The sequence below is a fragment of the Typopeltis vanoorti genome, chromosome 6 (assembly GCF_054136105.1).
Source record: "Typopeltis vanoorti isolate ZY-2024b chromosome 6, IOZ_Tvanoo_1.0, whole genome shotgun sequence".
Taxonomy (NCBI): Eukaryota; Metazoa; Arthropoda; class Arachnida; order Uropygi; family Thelyphonidae; genus Typopeltis; species Typopeltis vanoorti.
This window is the reverse complement of record NC_143554.1, coordinates 129,024,864-129,046,043: the sequence shown is the minus strand read 5'-3', so window position 1 is coordinate 129,046,043 and position 21,180 is coordinate 129,024,864. Positions and strand designations below refer to the sequence as shown.

Here is a 21,180-nt window from a genome sequence, read left to right as displayed (position 1 = left end):
ATCTCATATCATCCAGTCTGACAGTATGGTATTCTTAAAACAGTTACATGCAAGGCCAGGGCTTAAATATTTAAATATATTTGCCATACTTTCCTGGCCAATGGCTGCAGCTCCTACAAAAATAGATGAAATACTACATGGCTCTTACTTTCCCCTCTCAAACACACAAGAATAAAACATCACTATTCCTATTCCCTATGTCCTAGGTACATCTGAAAAGATAGCCAAAGTATTAATAAAATATAACTTTCACACCACATTCAAGCCACATGTTAAATTAGCAACTCTGATCTGCTATGCTAAGGATAAACTATCTCCTAGCATATCCTGGCGTGTGTGAAGTTCCATGTGACTGTGACTTGGTTTACTATGGACAGACAGGAAGATCTGTTAACATCCACCTTGGAGAATATAAAAAATACATTCACTACCATTATTATGAGAAGTCTGGACTAGTAGACCATGCTTTGGATAACTCTTCACAGAGGATTAGATAGAAGAAAACAGATGTGCTTTATAGACGTCGTTACAGGTTAGAAAGATTATTTTTAGAGTCGGCCATGGCTATGAAGCATTCTCTTAACACAAACAAGTATGGTTGCATTAAATTTGCCAAAAATTTGGAATACTGTTATCTTAAGATCAACTTCTACATAGCTGTAATACTTTTTTTTTTTTTTTACAATATTAGAGGATGCCAAATTAGGACTTCAGATCTTTTGTCCATTACAATTTGAATCATTTCACTTACTAGTTGTTGGGTGTTAATTGTAACATGTAATGTGCTCTGAAGATTTTGGTTTGAAATCCTGAAAAATATAAGCCAGTTAATAAACATATTTTTTATAATTTATTTGTTTGGTGTTGTAATACTATTAAAGTAAGTTATAATCACATTCAACACCTAAGCTTGTCTATTAGATTAAAACAATGTACTTTTTTTTTTCCCTAGTGATAAAACTTTATCCAACTATTTCTGATACTTCTGTAGAGTAGCTCACTGATGAAACTGTAATAAAGGTTAAAACCAGTCTGAGAGCCTCTCTATACAACATGAAGATACTTCACAATTAAACTGTTTGCTTATGCTTAGGATTAAAATGGGAATATAAGTTCTTTGTCAGATGTAATTATACTTCATAAGGCAACAGAGATAAAACTTTGTATAACTTGTCATAGCTAACAGAAATGCACTTTTTTTTTTTAATGTGAATTCCACCTTAAATGTGGTATCTATGTTGTACTGAGGATAGACCAAAGGGTAGATAATTTGGTTCCTTAGGGGAACCATATTCATCTAACCAACCGTGGAATTTTTTCAAACCACTCCAAGGTCTTCAGTAATCAGCATCTCATACTGACAGTGAAATTCATCAGTCACCTCAAATTGAATGAGTGAATCAGGAGACTTTCCTAAGTATATCAGTATATTTTTTAACTATCAGCCTGGTTGACCAAGTGGATAGTAGTTGCTTTTCAGTTTGAAGTTTTGGACTGAAATTGCACTGTAGTATGAATGACTGTAATGATGTCCATTGAACACTGAGTGAAAAACATAACTAACACCAACTTATTGGAGGCCAAAAATTTGAAAAAGTAACTTATTTGGTCTTTGAAGCATGGTTCTTGGATCCACCAACAGTACTTGATATAATCTAGGTTTGCAACTATTCATGGATGGAATAACAAAACTTAAATCACTGCTTATATAAAAATTATACTTGCCAAAGAATAATCTTGTTTAATCCTTTATTGTGTGTGCAGATGTTTGCATGCAAAGTTTTTCACAACTAGGCTACTTGTATTTGGAGGCTGATGGCTTCACATCAACTGCTTTAGTGTCCCATAATGCAAAGCATTCCTTCTTTTGGATGTGTATGTTCTGTCTAACTTACCAACAACATTTGGGAAAAACTAAGTTAAAGATATCTGCCAGAAACAACAACATAAACAAGCTGACAGGCACAACTTGGGGTTATAATGTCTCGATTCTTAGAACAGCAGCAATGGCTCTGGGATTCCCTGTTGCAGAGTATTGTTCGTCAATTTGAAGCTGAAATCACCATGCGACTCATGGACACAGCTTAACATAACAATGACAACAATCTCTTGTACTTTACAATCTGCTCCTCTCACATGATTACCTGTTCTTCCCACATCACTCCTCCATACTTCAGAAGAGAAGAAGCTATCATCAAAGAAATAAAGAAAATCAGAAATAACATATATATTCTTATTCATCAAGATATCCCTTCATTCCCACTATCTTTCTTCGAGATCTCCCATATGGCTTGTCGAATTACCAGATGATGGTCTCCACAAGTGGTGGGAAGACTGGAACAAAGTACATGATCACAGATCCAGGATTCAATTTACCTCTACACCTTTGGAGTCAACTAAACAGATTTATCACTGGAGAAGGCTGCTGCTTTGCCCACTTATTACATCTGTGGGGAATTTCACAGTCGCCCATTTGCATGTGAGGTACTGTGCAGACTATGCATCATATCACCGATGACTTGGAAACCTTGGAAACTCAAATTAAAGCAGGCTTCCAAAAGAAACTTAAATCTGGAGCCACTTTCATTGACCTAACATCTGCTTATGACACTGTCTGGATCAGAGGCCTCCTCCTAAAGCTAGGAAATATTATAAAGTGTAAAAAAACTTGACAACTTTTTGAATCTATTCTCTCCAACAGAAAGATATGGGTCCATATTGGCAGAAAAAAGAGCAGGTCCCAATTCCTTCACAACGGTCTTCCTCGGGGCTATGTGTTATCCCCCTATACTTTTTAACACCTATGTGTTTGATCCACCTCATACCAGATCAAGCAAGTATATGTACGCCGATGACCTAGCGATATTACATCAGTCCACCTCCTTTACCAACCTAGAATTAAGCTTGAATACAGACCTGAACACCCTGGAAGAGTTCTTCAAGCAGTGGTACTTGAAGCCAAATTCAACGAAAACAGTGTCCTCAGTATTTCACCTGTACAATGCAGAGGCGGATCGACAGCTCAACCTTTCTTTCTGTGAAAAGATGGTAGAACACGAGCCTCGCCCAACATATCTTGGAGCGAGCCTGGACAGAAGCCTAACCTATAAAAGGCACATCATCAACCTCTCCAATAAAATTAAAACCAGAAATAATATCATTTCAAAGCTCGCTGGAACAACCTGGGGTTGTGGTGCAGAAGTCCTAAGGTCATCTGCACTAGCCCTCGCATTCTCTGCAGCAGAATATTGTGCCCCTGTCTGGGAAAGAAGTATACAAACACACACACACACACTAACATTATAGACACCCAGCTAAACTCTACCATGCGCACAATTAGTGGGACAGTGAGAAGCACCCCTCTCTCCTGGCTGCCTGTTCTATCTAACATTGCTCCACCACATATATGGAGAAGACAAGCCTCGATTAAGGAATTTAATACAGCAATGAGCAACCCAGACTCTCATAAATCCACCTAATCTTCGCCTCAAATCTAGAAAGCCTCTCTGGTCCATGGACAAACTCTCTTCTGCTGCACTGCCATCAATATCTGACATATGGAGAGAATCTGGTCCAACAAACTGCTTCCTAGTAGAAGATTTGGTCATCAATAAACAGGATCAGAACTAGTCAGGGCAGATGTGGCTCCTTCTACATAAATGGGGGCTGTCAGATCACCCTTATTGTGATTGTTCTTCTGTGGCTCAGACGATTACTCATATTGTGTACGACTACCCAAGGTGCCAATTTCACAGTGGTGGTCTACAGGACATCCACAAGGTGATAGATGAGGCCTTGAATTGGCTTTCCAGCTTGGACCTTGACCTGTAGTTGGTATGGTGGTGGCAGTGGTTATGGGGGAAACAGAAGATCACGGTCCCATCTAACCACGAAGACATTATTCTCGTAGTCCTCGTCATAGCATCAGCAGAACTCCTCCTCATGTTAGAAGATGATGATACAATGTGAAATGGGCCTCCTCTAATGGATCAAGTTTTCTCACACAAGACACAACTGCTCTCTACTTAATTATTATTATTATTCCTGATACCTCCAAGGAGTTCAAAGACTCATCGCGGGAGGACACCTACAACTGTCTCTACACCGAACCTCTACTCTTAAACCTCGGATACAGCTACATTTATGTTGTGAAGTGTTGTGAGAACATGCAGCCTTGTCATACTTGTTGCAGCAGGATGATAATTGCCCCTGGCTTGATTATGACAAGTTACTTTTGCTTCCTTTTTTTAAAAAAAAGGAAAGACTTAGAAAGCAGGTTGTGCCTTTTATGTAATGAACTTTTATATGTTAAAATTTTCATCATTTGTTTCTGGAAATTGTGATTGTACTTTTCACTTACCAGTTTCATGTAGCCATAAGCATAAATAATTTAATAAATTGATGACTGCCCTGTACTCTTCTTTCCTGGATGCCTCAAGAACTTGCATTTACTCCCAGACAGTGCCATTGACTGGTTAACTGAACTGTCAGTCTGTATATAGTTTTGCTCAATAATTTCTTGTATTTCTCTCATATGGTAAATAAATAACCATTTTAAAAAGCTCAGGATCAGAGATTGTTGTAGGAAGCTTTACCTCTATATTGTAAAGTATATTATACTTGACAGGAAATTATATTCTTGTTTTAATTCTTTACCCAAGCATAAGCAAACAGTTTGAGTGAAATATCTTCACAACTTTTTTGGGTAGTGATCCTGCTCAGAATCTTAGATTTTTCTAAGATCTATATCTTAAATTTTTATCTTCTCCTGCATTGTTTTGCATTATGGGATGCTGAGGCTATTGAGGTGAAGTCAAAAGCCTCTATATGTAAGTTGACTAGTCAATCATTCATATACTTTGTTTATGCTAGGGTAAAGAATTAAAACTAATTTCTTGCCAAGTATAATATGTACTTTATAGCTAAATGGTAAACTATTCTAAAAGATAAATAATGAAGAGATCCAAGTGGTTATCAGAGGATGAAATTCTGAATGTTGACATTTCCAAGAAATATGATCTAACGTTTTGTATTGAGAATGCCAAAATTCAAACTTCAAAGACAAACTGATTAAATAGATTATTAGAATAGAGCCAACAAAGGGATACAACAGAGCTGGGCGAGAAATTTTTGATGCAGAGCAGATTAAAAAGAGGAAGATTAAAGGTTGAATATTTTCTGCCATTCCCATAAATCAGAGACTAAGTTCAACCTTCATTGAGGTCTCATCAGTGGGAGCTAGACCCAGGAAGATAGAAGTTAACTCTTCTACCGTGACTGATTGATTTGACCTGTGGTCCTTTATCCTTTTGTCAGATTTGCAAAGTAATTGTTTAATTAAGGATGATTACTGACCACACGGCTCTCCCATTATGGGCTGTTGACTACTAGTAAGTCTTTTAAAAAAAATTTGCCTGTTTTTTGTATGTGTGTGTGTGGGGGGAGTGGCATTTGTCCTGAAATATTTTAGTCAACTGCTAGGTGGTAGACCATAATGGACTTGGGATGTTATTGAGTCTTTCTATTTCCCATTTCGGGCTTCTGGAGTGGGTTTAAAAAGCTTTCTTGTTCAGTATGGTTTTAGGACATTTGTATTTTGCAGGATCATCCTTATTGTAACCTACTGCTTGGCAGATTAATGGGTTAAGGTGGATGGTAGCATTTGCAAAGAATTTTGCAACCCTTTCTTGCTTAGGGAAGTTTTGGCCTTGGGGATATTGGCTTCTCAGTGAAGCAAATATCCCCACTATTTGCAAATGTTTGTTTTGGATTATCAGTAGTTTGCTGATGTTTGAATCAGCTGGGTGACTCCATAGGGGTGAGCCAAGTCCTGGCTGAGATTTGCTTTAAACTAGATTAACATTTCATGCAGAGTGGCTGCTAAAATTGCAGCAGCCATTCTGGTGAAGTGATTATGGACACGTGAAGTGTCTTCAAGATTACACTATTTGTATTTTATTCAGAGAGCGTTTTAATAATAAAGTAATACACTATTTTACTACTTGTATGGGAAATATGACTTCTTCATTAATTCAGCCTCTTATCTTCTTGAATTTGGTTCACACTAATGAAACTTCAATAAAGGTCACTGGTCTGGATAGTGACTCTCCCATAATGCCATAGCAGAATGCACCCTCGAAAGGAAGTGCTTAGCATTACAGGATATTAAGGCAATTGATGTTACAGCCTCGAAATACAAGTAGCCTAGTTGTGAAGATACTTCATGCACAAACACCATTTGTTTATACTTGGATAAAGAATTAAACAAGAATGTAATATCTTGGCAAGTATAATTTACTTAGTAACCATGTGAAAAACTTTCTGCAACTTGCCTGTATGTATTATTTGCTCTCATTAAGTTAATGGCTACTTTGTAAAAAAAAAAAAGTTTCATTGTCAAAAATTATTAGCAGAGATTATCAGTGAATTGAGAACCTAACATCATTACAATTTCAGTGAATACGTAATTATGCTCATAACTTTAAATAAGCAGAAAAACTTGGAACTTTTACTGAAAGTAAATTTAACTATTTTTACACTTATACATTATCACATCTATGAGAACACTGTAGTTAATTCAGCTCATGTTTTCATTCTGACTTATAACTTAATCAAAATTTTTAATTATATGTAATTTATTTCAGCTTTATAAAGATGGCATAACAAACCACTTGCTAGGATGTTTTTTAGAAAGCAATCCAGATGACATTGTGTTGGTCCGAGTGTATGGAGAAAAAACTGAGCTGTTTATTGACCGAGCAATGGAAGTGCGCAGTATGCAGCTCATGTACGAAGCTGGACTCTGTGCACCATTGTACTGTGCATTTAACAATGGCCTTTGTTATGGATTTGCCAAGGGTGAGGTGTTAGATGGACAATTAGTAAAAGATCAACTAGTTTACCGGTAGGGACATTTCTTTTTATCTTTTAATTTTATAAGTGCTGTGCTGCCTATATTGGCATATAATTTGTAAGTCTCTGTAATTTTATAAGCCCATGTAAGGTGTCTTGTGGCAACATTTCTGGTTATAAGATGCATTCGCAAGGAGAAACTTTTATATATGCAGACAGATCCTGACATATGTAACAGTTACATTCAGCAAATTTTACATAAGTTGGATTTAACTCACCCCACAAATTAATCACACCTTATTGTTTACATGTGTACTATAGTACATGACCATGTCTTTGAGGATACATGTGAAATTCCTGATATGTATATCTTTTGAGGGTACATATCAGGAATTCGATGATGAAATAAGATTACATTTATTTAATAGTCACAGCCTTTCAGCAGGTTGTAATAGATATGGTATGAAGGTCAGCATTAAAAAGACCAAGATAATGAAAATAGGCAGAAACATTGAAAATATCAACTGCATTGTGAATGGAGAACCTATAGAACAAGTAAAACATTTCAGCTACTTAGGCATGATATTTAGTGAAAATGGTAAATTAAATATGGAAATAGACAACGGAATCAACAAAGCTGGTATGGTAGGAAGAAAGATTAGGGGCATGAACAGATGGCATCAATGGCAATATCATATTAAAAACGAGGATATTAGGAAAGAACTTGATATTGTCAGCATCCAGGAATGTATTAGCAGAGCTAATCTCAGGTGTATTGTCACTTAAGCAGAATGGGAGAGGAAAGATTAGTAAAACAAGTGTTTTCACCAAGGTTGGCAGGAAAAAGACCTAGAGGAAGACCAAGATATAGGTAGATCAATACAGTAAAAAGAGCCTTAGAAAACAGAAATATAAGACCTGATAATATTGGAGTCTTGACAGGTAACAGACTGATTTGGAGGAAAATTGTAGATAGGAAGTTAGTAATGGTGTAAATTTTTCATGTAGTACTATCATACCCTGTACACCCCTTGGTATATATCAGGAATTTGGAGTCTTTCAGCAGAAACATGGAATACAACATTAACTAATCATAATCCAACCAATCAAGTAAAGGTGAATATGCAATAACACACAGAATGGAAAGATGCCTGGAATGAATAATGTAATAAAAACAACACAAAAAAATTGCAAGAAAGAAAGGATGGACAATTATTAAAGCTTGTTAGTTTCATTCACAGGATGCACAAACAACAAATACAAAATAAAAATTAATTTGACCATTCAACCTTAATAAATTATCAAGTGTGACTGAACACTGACTTCTTTTTTTTGATAACAGGCTAAACCATCATCTCTCTCTGTGAACATTTTAAGAAATATGAGACCTTAGGATTCATCTTTTCTGGTCACTTTATCCACCTTCATATTTTTTATAATTTTCATTTTCAAAATATTTTCATTTCTATATCAATTTTCGCATTATATGCATGAATTCACTTCTTCCACTTTTCTAGTCATAATTGTACTCTACTACTAGAGTGCAAACAACAAAAATTATTAAAGTGCATGAATACAAATACACGGCACATCCATTTTCAATAGAAAACAAAGTAACGAACTATGTGGGTGTTTGTCTTGTGAACTATCTTCCTCATTTAAGCACCTTTTCAGAGCTTCTCCTGCATTACTATCTTTCCCATTCAGTAACTGATACTGTGAGATCAGAATTAGTATTCTCCCGAGTTTATCATAATTTCCAGCTTTGTAATTCATCTTGTAACCTGTCCTAATTGGCACATCCATATTGTTGGCTACTTTCTAGGATAGTAATATGGCATTGGTTGTGCCATATCAGTGCCACCAGTTGGTGACAAAACAGTCAAGTTATTGAGATCCCTTCTAACACTATGAACGAATCTAACACTCTTTGACCTAGAGTTCCAATTTTTACATGTTGCTTGAAAAAGTTTTCTCCCAGCAGCTCAAAAAAAGGCAGTAATGGGTATATTTAGTTTTATAACAGCATTATATTGTATATGCTAGTAGCTGCATAAGTTGAACTATGTAACCTCAAAATACTTTTTTTAAAATTTAAAAAAAAAAAGTGCGTATGAAATATTCCTAAATGTTTCTTTACTTTTTTTTTCTGAAGTAACTTTTTCTTCCAGAGTTTGATTGCAGTAACTATGTTATTGCATTTCTTGCAAACACAACAAAAGCATGCATCTTATCATCAGTATTTATCCCTGACTATCTGAAATCATTTTTGTAGAGGAGTTAATAACATAATTTAGAATCAAAGTTTAGACTTAATACTGTATACAGGTATCCCTTGATTAATGCAGTTAATTAATCCCTCTGTTACCCCGTATATCAAAATTGCATTAATCAAATATTATAATTAATGTTAAAAATTACAGTTCGTCTATGATCGATTACTGTATTAATAATTCGTTTTATGTGGTATTCTTTTAGGAAAGATAAAAAATGAATGTAAAGTAAATGTTTAATAAATGCTTGTACCTACATTAATTACTGCAATTTTTTATCAAAAAAAGTTACCAAGAGTTGTTTGAACAGTTTTAGTTTTTTCTTATCGGCATAAATTCTACGATAAGCAAAATGACTCTCCAGACCTTGGCAAACAAGCATTCTTCGATTAACATCTGAATCCATATCCATTACTTGCTGCTTAAGGGATTCTAAACTGCGAAGTATTCCATCCAGTTCTTTGATTGTTATCTCCTTTGGAACCTCATCTTCACAGATTGTTGTTCAATTTCAAGAAGATCGTTGTCCCTGAAATCTTTTGAATTTGAATCCAATAATTCATTAACATCTTCTGCATCAACACTATCAAAACCAAGGTCTTCAGCAATTGCAACGTTTTCTTCAACCACGTTGTTCACAGGATTTTGAAAACCACCTAAGTCATTACTGCATTCTACAAAAAGTTTTTCCTTTTCCAAACAGCTCTCATGTAGCTAAAAGACACTTACTCTCACGAGGCATGAATGTTTTCAATTGTGTGTTTAATGTTAAATATTTTCCAAAATTCTTGGAGCGAAATCGCATTTTCTCCAGTTATTGTTTTTACTGCCTTTGAAAGTTGCAATGACTCCCATGTCCAGTGATGTCGTATTTTGTGGAAAGAATAAAACTTTTACATTCTCACACAGATCATTAAGAGAGTTTGGATGACCAAGTGCGTTATCATCAACGTCATCATGCTTAAGACCTTCTTTCTCTCGGCCAGGAAACACTCCTCAAAGCTTATATATTTTTGTATGCTAAATTTAAAGGCACGTTAATTAAAACTCTTGCTGCGTATATAAAGGGATTGTCGCAATTAATTTTGCTGCGTTAAGCAAAACCGTGTTGAGCAAGGGATACCTGTATTTGAAATGGAATTTGTTTATATCTGCTGATATAAACAAAGCAGACAAACTGTGAAACAGCTATAAATTATTAGAAAATTTGTGATAAAGTACATAATTAAACCCAAGTTCTTTCATTCCAGGCTTATTTTGGCATAGTAGGTTCTAAGATTTTTTAGGTGCATTTCACAAGAGTGCACACCATATTAATTGCTTGCTATGAGGATATTAAGCCATTTGTATAGGGCATTAGAAAATGAAATGTAGCAATGTCAGCAGTATAACATTTTTATATAAGAATTGTATAGAATTGCTGGGACAACGAAGGCCATGAAGCATCTGTATTTTGTCTTATTTGTGTGTATTTTCTCAGACATAACACTTTATGGTTCATTTCCATGCTAGTTTTATTTTTTTACTTTAATTCTTGAGTTTTTTTAATAGCACGTATCAGTTATAGCAGTCTGGTTTAATTCTGCAGACATCCATTTCTTAGCACTTCAGAGCTAAGGTGGGGTGGAGCGTCCCCCAAGGTTCTAAAAGGTTACTTGAGTTTTAATGGTTTTGCCTGTTCCCCTTTTTGGAATGAAAGGGTGATAGCAGGGAACTGAAATGTTAAAACCATATTTGTTTCTCTGTCCCCCTCCCAATGTGATTTTCATTGAGAGACAAAAATAATATGGAATGCAAATTCAGTGATTTCCTGATTACAAGTCTGGAAATATTTGCACCAAAGATTTATTTTTAAAGGAAATAAGAATTCTGTTATCGCTGGTGGTGGAATGCCCCCAGTGATAATAGAATAAAAAGTTTCATAAAAAGTATTATAATTTTTATTTAATCATGTAGTATATTTTTATACTACATGATTAAATAAAAATTTAATTATAATTTTTATTTAATCATGTAGGTAGCATGCATTAAATCTGTCTTGTGGAGATGGCACCATAAACTGAATAAATCTTATATGCTTTAGATGAAATACAATTTTATTAATACAGACCAGTATTTTACAATAAACATTTATTAAAACCTACCAGTTTCGCCAGCAAACTGTCTGGCTTTTTCAAGGCATTACGGAGATATGAAAGTTCATCATCATCATCATCATCATCAAATTCCTGCCATGAACCCTCAAGGGGTGTACAGGATATGACAGTACTACATGAAAAAATTACATCATTACTAACTTCCTATCTACAATTTTCCTCCAAATCAGTCTGTTACTTGTCAAGACTCCAACATTATCAAATCTTATATTTCTATCGTCTAAGGCACTTTGTACTGTATCAATCCACCTATATCTTGGTCTTCCTCTGGGTCGTTTTCCTGCCAACCTGGCAGAGAACACTTGTTTTGCTAATCTTTCCTCTCCCATTCTATTTAAGTGACTATATCACCTGAGATTAACTCTGCTAACGCATTCCTGGATGCTGACAATGTCAAGTTCTTTCCTAACATCCTCGTTTTTAATATGATATTGCCATTGATGCCATCTGTTCACGCCTCTAATCTTTCTCAGGACTCTCATATCTGCGGTCTCTAGTCTTTGGTCAAGTGTTTTACTTCTGACCCAGCTCTCAGATCCATAAGTTAAAACTGGTTTGAACACAGTCTTGTATACAGCTAATTTAGTGTTCCGACTAATTTCTTTCTTATTCCATATGAATTTATTCAATTGACTTCCCACGATACCAGCTTTGCTGATTCTGTTGTCTATTTCTATATTTAGTTTACCATCTTCAGTAAAAATTGTGCCTAAGTAGCTGAAATGTTTTACTTGTTCCACAGGTTCTCCATTCACAACACAGTTGACATTTTCAATGATTCTGCCTATTTTCATTGCCTTTGTCTTTTTATTGCTGACCTTCATACCATATCTATTACAACAGCTATTCAATTTAGTCAGAGAATCTTGCAGACTTGTAGCGGATTTATTTAGAAGTATAACATCATCCGCATAAAGCAAAGAGCTGACATTAACATCTCCAATTTTGATATCAGGTTTAATACCACATTCCTTCATAATGTGATCCATATAGATAATGAATAACAGAGGGGATAATGTACATCCTTGTCTCACACCAGATTTAACATTAAACCATCTTCCTGTACTTCCTTCAATTCTAACTGCTGACTCACAACTCAAATAAAGACTAAGTATTGCTTGATATAATGCCCCATTGACACCATATAACTGCAGCGTATTGAATAGCTTCTCTCTTGGCACCTTGTCATATGCCTTTTCCAAATCGACAAAACTTAAATACAGATCTTTGTTATATTCCCATGCTTTCTCGACTATTTGTCGTAAAGTGAAGATCTGATCCTGACAGCCTCTATTTGGCCTGAATCCAGCTTGTTCTTCACCAAGCTTTTCTTCCACAATTCTTCTCAACCGTTTCTCAAGTATACTTGCATAGATCTTGCCAGGAACACTCAGTAGGGAAATACCTCTGTAATTCTCACATTCAGTTTTATTTCCCTTTTTATATATGGGTACTATGAGAGCTCTACTCCAATCATCGGGAATTCGTCCCTCTGTCCAGGCTTTCTGAACTATGCAGTGCAGCCACTGTAAGACTCTTATACCACCATACTTCAGCATTTCTGGTCGAATATCATCTACTCCTGCTGCCTTTCCACATTTCAAGCCTTTGATGGCTTTTTCTACTTCAAGTATGGATATGTATTCCTGACTGCATGCCTGGTCAGTGTTTTTTATCACTGTGCTGTCATCACTGCTTGTTTCATTTAGCAGTTTTTCAAAGTAATTACTCCATACTTCAAGGATATCTTTTTCTCCTGTTTTCATTTCACCTTTATCATCTCTAATTCCTTTTACAGCACTCTTTCCTCCATTCCTAAGCTTCTTCAACAACCTCAAGAATATTTTGCCACCTTCTTGATATTTATTTTCTATATTCTTGCCAAAGTCCTCCCATGACTTTTGTTTAGCTAGTTTTACACACTGTTTAGCTTTCTTACATTTGTCTCTGTATTCTGTAAGAGTAAAAGCTGACTTATTTGTCAGGAACTTTTGATATGCTTTCTTCTTTTCCTTCACTGCCTCTTTAACTTCCTGTGTCCACCAGGGAGTTCTGATTTTTTTATCTTTGCACACAACCTCACCACATGCCTCTCTGGCAGAATCAATCAATGTTTCCTTCAGAGTTTGCCACTGAATCTCCAAGGTTTGATTCCTGTTCTCAAACTCTTTCATTTTCTTTTCAATAATATTTCTGTATTTTAGTCTACAGTTCACATCTGAGAGCTGCTCAACTTTTATTCGCTTTAAAACTTTCTTACATGTTATTCTTTTCAATATGAAATTCAATTTTATCCTGCTCAAGACTAAATAGTGATCACTTCCAATTTCAAATCCTCTGTACACTCTGGTGTCCTGCACCAGGGAGAAAACATCACTATCAACAATAACATAGTCAATGAGACTTTTCTTATTCCTAGCCTCTTCTCTCCATGTGAATTTGGGCACATTTTTATGTTGGAACATGGTATTAGTAATAACCAGTCCATGTCCTGAGCAGAAATCCAACAGATATTTGCCATTATTATTAGCTTTGCTCTTTTCTCCAAATTTTCCCAAAATATTTTTGTATGTCTCACAATCATTTCCTACTCTGCTATTTAGATCCCCAACAAGGACCAACTTTTCCTTTTTCATTGTGTCAGTTGCTTTTTCTAAAGCCTCAAAAAATTCCTCCACTTCTACCTTAGTAGAACCTTCTGTGGGACCATAGGCACAAATAAGTCTCATTGTCCAGTTCCCCATTCTCATATTTGCCCACATTACTCTACTTGAGACTGACTGCCATTCAAGAAGATTAGCCTCGTATTTTGTGTTGAATACTATGGCTACTCCTTCTTTTCCTTGATTGTTATTGCCTGAATATAACATTTTGTATTTATTGCTCAGAAAGATCTCACCAGTTTTGGTCTTTTTTGTTTCAGTCACCCCTATTATGTCGATCTGGTACTTATCTAATTCCTCAGCTAGCTCCATTTCTTTGCCATTCAGGCTTCTTACGTTGATAGTACCAATCTTTAACTCTGGTGATGTTGAGTTGGGGTTTGTTTTCAGATTTGTTCCAGTAGCTGACTTTTCGCTGTTCGCCCTGGTTCCCTGGCGAAAACAACGGGGGCCTTGTTTAACCGGGCGACGCCCCAGCCGGCATGAAATTTTGTCATGTTGTACCATCATTTTTTATTTTGGTTTAACCAATAAGAATACAATTTGGTCGGCTAAATCCCAAATTGCCTGATATGAAAGTTAGTAAATGCAAATTAAAAGGAACATAAAAAAACGTTGTAAACCAAATTAGTATCTATGGTTACACATTTCGCGTGACAGAGAGTAAATGCAAATTAAAAGGAACATAAAAAACGTTGTAAACCAAACTAGTATCTATGGTTACACATTCGCGTGACAGAGATGGCTTATTGTTTTGATATTCATTATCACGCATGCGTGTTTGTTGTAGACTTGTAATGTGATTACTGGCTAGCTGTAGTTCAGATTGATTGAGAGAGAGGATCAAGTTTTTCCACGAACTGTTTAGAATCACACCCTGATTTCTGTTGAGGTTTCCGCCGGTTATTAGTACTATTGTGGCTTCCTTAAATACACGATGCCTGTAGTCGTCATCAAGATATGGCACGGAGCTGTTTTGCCAATCTATCGTGTGGTTAGACATGCAGAAATGATGTGCTAAGCCGGAAGAGATGCTTCTGTTGTGGTTTACATCGCCAACATGTTCTTTTTGTCTAATTTCTAAACTTCGTGAAGTTTGTCCGATGTAGGCAAGACCACAGGAGCAGGGAATGTAATATACTCCTGGATATTTGTAGAACGGAACTTTATCTTTTGGAGATCCTAAAACTTGTCTGATGTTGGTGGTTGGTTTGAAGACCACTCTGATGTTGTGAGCTCTTAGTATTCTTGCTGTTTGATAAGAAATTGACTTGATGAAAGGTATCACTACAGTAGAAATGTGCTGACGGTGGGATTCTTCTTGTCTGGGGTTGTCATTATATAGATATTTTTTGATGATGTTTTGAGGATATCCATTTTGTGATAATGTGTTGGCTATTAGTGAGAGTTCATTCTGTGTATCCTCCTCTTCTGATATAAACTTTTTGGCTCTATGTTTCAACATGTGGATAATACTCAGTTTGTGTGACTTGTGATGGTTTGAAGTATAGTGAAGATATCTTCCAGTATCTGTGGGCTTTCTGTAAATGGATAATTTGACACTGTCAGGTTGTTTTTTTATCAAAATATCTAAAAAATGCAGTTGGTTGTTGTTTTCTACTTCCAGAGTGAATTTTATCTTGCTATGTATTGAGTTGATTTTATCCACAAACGATTTAAGGTTGTCTAAGCTGTCTTGCCATATGATGAATATATCATCCACATATCTCCACCATGTAGATGGTCTCGGAGAGATTGCAGAGAGAATTTCTTTTTCAAGTTTTTCCATGAAAAGGTCTGCACAAGATGGTGATAGTGGGCTTCCCATTGCTAGGCCTTCTAATTGTTGGTATATGGTGTTGTTAACCTTGAAGAAATTAGATTGAAGGCAGTGTCTAAACATCTGTGTGATGTCTAGAGGAAAGAGGTCTTGGATGATGTTTATTACCTCTTCTACTGGAACATTGGTGAAAAGGGATACAACATCTAGGTTGGCTAGCATGTCGGTGCAATCTTAATGGCTTGGAGTTTATTTACAAAATGTTGACTATTCTTGATATAGGATTCTGTTGATCTTATTTTATTATTTAATAAGTTTGCAAGATGCTTTGCCAAAAGGTAGGTTGGTGATGATCTTCCATCAACTATTGGACGGAGAGGTATATCCTGTTTATGTATTTTAGGTGTTCCATATAGTCTTGGGGTGATAGGATATGAGGATTTTAGTGTTCTCTTCACTTCTTCTGGCCAATTGTTACAATTTCTGATTAGTTGGTTTGTTTCATTATGAATTTTAATTGTGGGGTCTCTGTCTAGGATTTTATAAGTTGAGGTGTCTGATAGTAATACGTTTAACTTATCATAATAATCTTTAGAGTTGAGGATAACTGTAGAATTTCCTTTATCAGCTTTTGTAATAATGATATCTTTATTTTTCTTCAAGTTGAGAATTGCCTTTCTATCATAAGGAGACATGTTGAGAACAGGTTGTTTTGCTTTGGCTAGGATTATTGTACTTTTGAATCTAATAGTGTCGGCAACGTTTTTTGGTAGTGGATATAGGCCTTTTTCAATTCCACACATAAAATCCATTTTAGGAATGTTTTTGGGCGTAATCGCGAAATTAAAACCTTTTTTTAGAATATCAGATTCATTTCTTGTGAGGCTATGATTTGACAAATTGAAAATCACTTTGTCATCCGGGAGGTTGTTTTGTGTCCGATATTTTTTCTTGTAAAGTTTGTTGAATTTCCTAATTTGTTTATCCTTATAAAGTTTGAAAGTTTTTTCGTAACTGCGTTGTATCATTTGGTCTAGTTGATTCCATATGGTGTATTCTACGTTGTTGGAAATTTCATCAAAGAACTTGCGGCAATTACTATCACTTTTATTAAGTTCGTATCTCGTGTGTTGGATCCTTTCTCTAACAAGCGCTAATGAAGTGCGTAGATAAATTTTTTTAGCTGATATAGAGTTGATATGACCTCTGATTATAAGGAACTTAGGAATTATGGAGAATTCCCTGCAACGTTTAAGGAACGTTAGGTGGTTCAAAAGTTTGCCTTTTCTGCATTTTTCTCTTTAACGTTCCTTAAACGTTGCAGGGAATTCTCCATAATTCCTAAGTTCCTTATAATCAGAGGTCATATCAACTCTATATCAGCTAAAAAAATTTATCTACGCACTTCATTAGCGCTTGTTAGAGAAAGGATCCAACACACGAGATACGAACTTAATAAAAGTGATAGTAATTGCCGCAAGTTCTTTGATGAAATTTCCAACAACGTAGAATACACCATATGGAATCAACTAGACCAAATGATACAACGCAGTTACGAAAAAACTTTCAAACTTTATAAGGATAAACAAATTAGGAAATTCAACGAACTTTACAAGAAAAAATATCGGACACAAAACAACCTCCCGGATGACAAAGTGATTTTCAATTTGTCAAATCATAGCCTCGCAAGAAATGAATCTGATATTCTAAAAAAAGGTTTTAATTTTGCGATTACGCCCATAAACATTCCTAAAATGGATTTTATGTGTGGAATTGAAAAAGGCCTATATCCACTACCAAAAAACGTTGCCGACACTATTAGATTCAAAGTACAATAATCCTAGCCAAAGCAAAACAACTTGTTCTCAACACGTCTCCTTATGATAGAAAGGCAATTCTCAACTTGAAGAAAAATAAAGATATCATTATTACAAAAGCTGATAAAGGAAATTCTACAGTTATCCTCAACTCTAAAGATTATTATGATAAGTTAAACGTATTACTATCAGACACCTCAACTTATAAAATCCTAGACAGAGACCCCACAATTAAAAATCATAATGAAACAAACCAACTAATCAGAAATTGTAACAATTGGCCAGAAGAAGTGAAGAGAACACTAAAATACATAAACAGGATATACCTCTCCGTCCAATAGTTGATGGAAGATCATCACCAACCTACCTTTTGGCAAAGCATCTTGCAAACTTATTAAATAATAAAATAAGATCAACAGAATCCTATATCAAGAATAGTCAACATTTTGTAAATAAACTCCAAGCCATTAAGATTGCACCGACATGCTAGCCAACCTAGATGTTGTATCCCTTTTCACCAATGTTCCAGTAGAAGAGGTAATAAACATCATCCAAGACCTCTTTCCTCTAGACATCACACAGATGTTTAGACACTGCCTTCAATCTAATTTCTTCAAGGTTAACAACACCATATACCAACAATTAGAAGGCCTAGCAATGGGAAGCCCACTATCACCATCTTGTGCAGACCTTTTCATGGAAAAACTTGAAAAAGAAATTCTCTCTGCAATCTCTCCGAGACCATCTACATGGTGGAGATATGTGGATGATATATTCATCATATGGCAAGACAGCTTAGACAACCTTAAATCGTTTGTGGATAAAATCAACTCAATACATAGCAAGATAAAATTCACTCTGGAAGTAGAAAACAACAACCAACTGCATTTTTTAGATATTTTGATAAAAAAACAACCTAACAGTGTCAAATTATCCATTTACAGAAAGCCCACAGATACTGGAAGATATCTTCACTATACTTCAAACCATCACAAGTCACACAAACTGAGTATTATCCACATGTTGAAACATAGAGCCAAAAAGTTTATATCAGAAGAGGAGGATACACAGAATGAACTCTCACTAATAGCCAACACATTATCACAAAATGGATATCCTCAAAACATCATCAAAAAATATCTATACAATGACAACCCCAGACAAGAAGAATCCCACCGTCAGCACATTTCTACTGTAGTGATACCTTTCATCAAGTCAATTTCTTATCAAACAGCAAGAATACTAAGAGCCCACAACATCAGAGTGGTCTTCAAACCAACCACCAACATCAGACAAGTTTTAGGATCTCCAAAAGATAAAGTTCCATTCTACAAATATCGGAGTATATTACATTCCCTGCTCCTGCGGTCTTGCCTACATCGGACAAACTTCACGAAGTTTAGAAATTAGACGAAAAGAACATGTTGGCGATGTAAACCACAACAGAAGCATCTCTTCCGGCTTAGCACATCATTTCTGCATGTCTAACCACACGATAGATTGGCAAAACAGCTCCATGCCATATCTTGATGACGACTACAGGCATCGTGTATTTAAGGAAGCCACAATAGTACTAATAACCGGCGGAAACCTCAACAGAAATCAGGGTGTAATTCTAAACAGTTTGTGGGAAAACTTGATCCTCTCTCTCAATCAATCTGAACTACAGCTAGCCAGTAATCACATTACAAGTCTACAACAAACACGCATGCGTGATAATGAATAAGAACAATAAGCCATCTCTGTCACGCGAAACGTGTAACCATAGATACTAGTTTGGTTTACAACGTTTTTTATGTTCCTTTTAATTTGCATTTACTAACTTTCATATCTCCGTAATGCCTTGAAAAAGCCAGACAGTTTGCTGGCGAAACTGGTAGGTTTTAATAAATGTTTATTGTAAAATACTGGTCTGTATTAATAAAATTGTATTTCTATTATAAAAACGACCAAAAATGTATACTTTAAATGCTTTAGATGACTCATACCCAGTTGTCTCTCATTTTCTGTTTAATGATCAGGAACTTTTTTTCTGTAGTTTCTACTCAGAGTAGTTTGAATAAAGAATATATATTACCAGTACTCTGTGTAATACCTACTTACAGTGTATTAGAATATTGATTTGTTCAAGAGTGGAAATCATAAATCTGTTAAGTCTTTCCAGAAACTGAAGCTTTGTGAAATGGGCTTGTGTTGGTAATGAATATCTGGATAAATAACCGTTTTAGATGCATGTTAGACTTATAACTATGCCTATTCTGATTCATACAGTTGATTTGAAGACTGAGTGTATCATTTGTTTGTTGTTTGAAACTGTGATAAGAACATACTTTTTTTTTTTTTTCATTTCATGAACATGATTTAAGAAGTTGGACCATTGTATTTGTAGTTATAGACCTTTCAGGATTAATCAGCTTCATTTGCTTAAACTTGGTCAAATACTTTTTACAAAACTTAACGAAATATGCTACTTTTTTTTGAAACTAAAAAATAATAGTAATAAATTAAAGAACTTGTAGTTTTTCTTGTAATGTTTGAATTTAGTTTCTCAATAAGAAAATAAATTATTTAGTTAAAGCAGTAAATTGAGATGTATACAGAATAATGTATAATGTCAACTTTCACTAATAAATTGATAGCATTATGTGATGGACTTTTATAGTGATTGAGTTCACTTGACTGGTTTGATATAGTGAGAGTTAACAGTTATTCAGCCTTGCATATGAAACATCACATAGGTAATATATTTTAATTTCATTAAAAGTTGCTATAAATAACTGATCAATTAATTGTATGCAACTGTTGCCATTAATAACAGTTGCATATAATATTTAAAAATATATCCTTAGTATTTTTAAATAATGCTGTTCATGATCACAAATTTTAGGCTTGTTTCTCATCGTCTGGCTCGTATGCACAGTGTAAGGCCTCAAATAAACGGAGTTGCTTCTCATCCATCCTTGTTTCCAGTCCTTTATAAATATCTTAACTTAATACCAACATCTTTCAGTGATTCTGCAAAAGATGAAAGGTAAGAAATTTGCTGAAATGAATTCTAAAAGTTAGTCATTTGATAATAAAAAGACAAAAATGATGTGTTATTATTCTGAGAACCAGTTTATCATGTATACAAATAAACCAACTGTAGTTTTAGGATCAATCAAAGCCATGTCACTGAGAGAAAAACTTCCATGTATCCTGTAAGGAAGGCAGAGAAGCAATTGGAGCTTTACTTACCTGTCTTACCTTCCAGTAGTTTGGTCCATTACTAGGTGTCTACTTGAATGTTGAATCAAGTGGAAAATTGTTGTAGTTTGGGATTATTGCTGAAGCAGCTTGTTTTATGAGACCAATGTATTGCATCTTTTAATTGCATTTTCTTCTTCTGGCTGGCTTGTCTTGCCAGATGAAAAACTTGGGTTTCCGGTAGGAAAAACTCCTTGTATTTCTGTATGACATTTAACTCACCTTCAGTTGAAAAGTTCTTATAAAGGTTCTTCATGTCCTACATGGAATTCGAACCAGGTCTCACCAACCAAAGACCATTGTCAATACCAACTGAACGGCAGACACTCAAAAAATTAATTGTATTCCATATAGTCTAAAATAACTGAATATCATGACAGTTATATAAAGCAT

General features: G+C 35.2%; 1 protein-coding gene across 3 annotated transcripts in view; it reads left to right on the top strand.

Annotated features, from left to right (window-relative positions):
• The window catches only part of LOC150105934 (ethanolamine kinase 1-like), a 154,532-nt gene that overhangs the window by 50,946 nt on the left and 82,406 nt on the right, over window positions 1-21,180 (top strand). For all 3 annotated transcript variants that reach the window (XM_090393697.1, XM_090393695.1, XM_090393696.1), the window contains exons 3-4: window positions 6,645-6,904; window positions 20,429-20,572. In XM_090393697.1, the coding sequence (XP_090249823.1) occupies window positions 6,645-6,904; window positions 20,429-20,572 (404 nt within the window). The remainder of the gene's footprint in view (window positions 1-6,644; window positions 6,905-20,428; window positions 20,573-21,180) is intronic.